Genomic DNA, 4850 nt, shown 5'->3' with positions numbered 1-4850 from the left:
CTATATAATTATATGAGGTTAAATGCTTTATTGTTGTTGTTGTTGTTATTATTATTATTATCATCAGTATAGGCCTATTATCATTACTAGGCTATTGCTATAATTGGGAATTTGCACCAGACCTCTGTTATTAATGTATGCTTTATTATGGTTATTATTACTAGGCCTAATAGTAGGTATCATCTGCATTTTGTAACAGAAGCTTGCAGGTATGTGATGTTAATGCGAGACCTGAGCCTGCTTTGCCTTGCAAAGATCCCCAATTCTTGGCTCAATGTTTGATAAACATAGTCTCAGATCATCCTCGATTTGTGCACGATTGCGGTATTTCGTTTTGAGTGCAGTCATTTTTGAGAATCCTGCCTCACACAGATATGTCGACGCGAAAGGAAGGAGAATCTTCATGGCGACGTCACAGAGTTCAGGATATTCCTGCATCAATGCTGCCCAGAATGACGAAAGAGGGCAGGAGTTAAAGAGTTCCTTCAGTCTACTGTCACTCTTCAGCTCAATAAGCTGTTCCTGCATATCAATTGATAGCTCGTTTGCTGTGCACACAAACGGATCTCGAACCCACGCAAAAGAGCGATAATCCTCTTTAAAGTACGTCGCAAATTGTTTTCTCATTGCTGACAGGTGCTCAGACGCTGATTGAAATAGGGATGAGAAATCGTGTGACGTGCCTGCATCAGTGATAAAGTCTGCAAGGCTGGGAAACATGTCGCAGTTCCCTTGACTGATGCGGCCATGCCAGAGGTCTAGTTTTTGTGTGAAGGCGTGCACTTTGTCTGCAAGGATCAAAATATGAGTTCCGCGGCCTTGCAAAGACAGGTTGAGGCCATTCAAGCGGTCAAATATATCGACCAAATAGGACAGAGACGCAAGCCACATAGTGTCATCCAGATGCTTCGCCAGATCTGATTTGATTTCTGTCAAAAACCACTTCACCTCCTCTCGAAGCTCATACAACCGCTGTAGCACCCGCCCCCTGGAGAGCCAGCGAACTTCAGTGTGCAGAAGCAGCTGTTCGTGCCCTGACCCCATCTCCTGGCAGAGGACCCCAAACAAGCGAGAGTTTAACGGCCGTGATTTGATAAGATTTATCATTTTCACGGATTGGTTCAGCACGGAGTCAAAAAGAACCGGCATTTTTTTAGCAGCTAGTGCTTCGCGATGGACCATGCAATGTGTCCATTTCACAAGTGGAGCTACTTGCTGAACTCGAGCAGCTAGGCCACGCTCACGCCCCGTCATTGCTTGCGCACCATCCGTGCATAGGCCAACGCATCGGTCCCAAGCCAAACCATTTTCAAGGATAAAAATATTAAGGACATTGAAAATGGCTTCTCCTGTAGTGTGCAACTGAAGAGGCCGGCAAAACAGTACATCCTCCTCAATCGCCTTGTCCCGTAGATACCTGACATAGGTGAGGAGCTGTGCCTGCCCAGCAATATCAGTGGATTCGTCCAGCTGCAGCGCGTAGTAAGGACTCTTTTTTACAAACTCGATCAGTTGCTCTCTGATATCATTGGACATGTCTACAATTCTCCTAGCGACTGTGTCATTGGACAGTGGTACTGCACCGAGTTTGGCTGCTGCACTATCGCCTATCATTATTCTGCACATGTCTTGCGCTGCCGGCAAAATGAGAGTCTCTGCGATTGTATGCGGTTTACCCAGTTTACCGATTCTTTTGGCCACTACATACGATGCCTCCAAACACTGTTTAGACACAGTGCTGTGCACTGAAATGGTTGCCTGTTGCTGATGGAGGCCATCAAGCTTTCTTTTAAAATATTCAGCTGGCTTATTTTTAATGCCAGGATGCTTTGTTTCGAGGTGCCTTTTTAATTTGCAGGGCTTCATACTGTCGTTTGCCAGCACCTCGGCACACACGACACACTGAGGTCTCAGATCAGCCGTAACTGTAAACCCAAACTGCAGGTATGCTTCATCGTACCTTCTAAGGTTTTTTGCAGCTGGTGGTGCGTCGGTTGGCTTGTTGGTCCGCACAAGAAATTTCTCCATTTTTGTTATGTGTTTTAAATAAAGTTTAGGCAATATGTAACTGTGTGTGTGGCTGTGTTGAGAGACGTATCAGGGGCTAATCAGTCGGGACTTAGGGACGATCTTTAATTAAACGAACAAAATAATTATTTTGCAGACAATTCAGATTTTATTTGAATACTTAAAGATTGTAGTGTGTGTGTGTGTGTCTTAGTCGTGTGGGTTGTTTTAGCTAAGTGTAGCTACTGCCTAGCAGTTAAAAAAAAATACTGGCAAGGGCTGAGATTTGATCTAATCTTTAACAAAAATGTTTGTGGGTTTAGTCTTTAAAAAGACTGTTGAGGTTTTGTAGTAAAGGCCTATGTAAATCGAGATTGATAACAGACTAGCGAGAGCTGGCACAAGTGAACTTGGCAAGAGACTAGACTAGAGTGAATGGAGAGCTATGTCTTGAGTCAATTTAAATCGCAGTTATTTATTTTTGTATTTTGAGTGAGTGAACATTTACATTTACAACCCGCTCTGCAAGCTAGGGCGGGAACGGCGGCGGCCATGCGCATGCGCGATTCATTTGCAGCCTGGACGCGGAGGGGTGTGTGTCTCCTCTCTGCTCTGAGTGCTGCGTGAGGCTACTGAGAGTCTGACCGCCTTGAAGTGCTTTTGGACGGGAGAGGGGCTAACGGCAGCACCCGCTGCTCGTTGTGAACAGTAGGCCTAACTGCAGAGTGACTCGTGCTTTCGAGTCTCCAAACACCACAAAAGTCTCCAAAAACAACAGTAAAATTCGCTGGATTTGTCACATTGACAAAAACAAGTCGCCAGGAGGATGATTTGTTTGTGTTATAAGCAGTGCTTGAAGTGGGGGGAAAGGTGGCGGTACTCTCTTTGCATTGGCAAATCATTACATTTTTACAGTGAAAAACAAAACTTGGAGATATTGCTGTTACAACAATTTAGTGTTTTTTATTTATTAACAACATAAATGTATTTAAAAATGTTTTTTTGTGTGCGTGGCTGCGTGTATTTCACAAAAACTAAAGGAAAGCTTTAGCTGTAGCCTATATTCTGACTAGTTTATTCGTTTTATATATATATATATATATAGGCTATATATATATAACTAAATAGGACCTCAGGTTTTATATGTTTGCAATCTCTGAAACTTCCGCCCGTCATAAAAATTAATTCTGATGGTTCAATTTTCTGCATTTTTCGCATCCGTAGCAATTATTTTGAGGGTTGTTTTTGACAATTGAGAGCCACCATATGACGAATATGAAAAAACAAATAAGACAGTTTCGGACTTTTGAGGCTTGCGCAGCTTCTCGAGGAGAAATCAAACAAATGAGCGCCGTTTTCTAAAGTCTATGAGCGCAGCACACACAAATAAACTAAATTGACATAGTGCAGTTAAATGTGGTGATTTTATATTTATAACTTTTGAATGCAGTTCAACAACATGCATCACACGACCTGACGACCAAGAGAGCTGACAATTGACCGTCACTTAATTTACCATCACCTCACGATTGAAAATGTGACATTGATTTCATATGACAGTTCAACAAACAAGTTATTAATAGTAAGTCACTTACATTTTTGACGAAATAATGACTGTTTTGGTCTATTTTAGCAGCGAAAATAGATCCGATGAATCCAAACAAAGATCACAGCATAGCGCATCTCACAGCAACAATCAATCTTGTTTTGAATGATTCAGTGTTTTGAACGAATCGATTGAGTCATGGATTCAATGACCCATGCACATACATCTGTCTCATTCTTGATGAATCGGCCGTTTGAACGAATCGTTTGAATGAACGACTCAATGACTCGCTTAATAAAACCGCTTTTCACCTGCATTTGCGCTCACTATCCACAAACCAATCAAATTTGTTCAAAACTCTTTTTTTTTAAATCAGTCCAAACACATTTTAATTTTTATTCAGGAGTTATGTATATACACAACTATAACTTTTTATGAAAGTAGTTTAGTGATAAAAAAAAAGTTAAAAAAAATATTTTTTCAGTTTTTTTTTTCTCTCCCATCCTGTAGTCTACTCGCGTCCCCCCGGGAGAGTGTCCGCGCCCCCCCGGGGGGGCGCGCCCCACCGGTTGAGAACCAGTGGATTAATAGAACTTCTTGCATTTCATTAGGATTAAACTTTTGTTTATAAATTTTAATCCAATGGGCTAGGTATATTTTTGACGTTCTAACAAACCTTTCAAATGGTCCACGAACTCGCTTCACAACCTGAAACATCATTATGTCTTCAACCAGCCTGTCCCTGTCGGAAATGCTTTTTAATGGCCTAAGACTACCTGCGTTGGCGAGATAGTCCATGATGGGCTCTGTTGAGTGTTGTAGCTCTTCTAGAGTTGTGGCTTCGGAAACATACACGGTAATAAATGACACATCCATTTCAAGTAAAAGTTAGGAAATGTTTCAGAAATGTTTTCCATTAATATAGTAATATTGCTATAGTAAGCTTTGTATTTATTAACAAACACAATTTTAACTAAATCTGATAAAGCATGATTGTATAAGGAAATATGACTTTTATACTGTAGTTTGTAAGCAAACCTTTATGATTTTATTATAAAGCTCACAATCCGCTACATCGTCCAAAACAAGTTTGCACGTGTCGGGGCCCAGAAATAAGCTGTCAAAGAGGGTCTTCGATAAACAACCCGGTGCTGGTCCTCCATGTACAAGACTGACTGTAACTGCTCTCCCTGCAATGAAATATCTGTCCTCCCTGAAGGCTGATATAAAATTAGAGATCATGTAAATACTGCAGATTTCACAGAAAAAAATAATCATTATAAAATTTGGAATACAA

At 41.2% G+C, this 4850-nt stretch overlaps 1 protein-coding gene across 1 annotated transcript; it reads right to left on the bottom strand.

Moving 5' to 3' along the window:
* Positions 1 to 201: 201 nt before the first annotated feature.
* LOC130416956 (zinc finger BED domain-containing protein 5-like) lies at positions 202 to 1949 on the bottom strand. The gene has a single exon (XM_056742320.1). The coding sequence runs from the start codon at positions 1864 to 1866 to the stop codon at positions 220 to 222; it is 1647 nt and encodes a 548-aa protein (XP_056598298.1). The 5' UTR covers positions 1867 to 1949; the 3' UTR covers positions 202 to 219.
* Positions 1950 to 4850: the final 2901 nt, after the last annotated feature.

Source organism: Triplophysa dalaica, unplaced genomic scaffold (assembly GCF_015846415.1).
Source record: "Triplophysa dalaica isolate WHDGS20190420 unplaced genomic scaffold, ASM1584641v1 Contig3, whole genome shotgun sequence".
Taxonomy (NCBI): Eukaryota; Metazoa; Chordata; class Actinopteri; order Cypriniformes; family Nemacheilidae; genus Triplophysa; species Triplophysa dalaica.
This window is presented reverse-complemented; position numbering and strand designations above follow the sequence as displayed.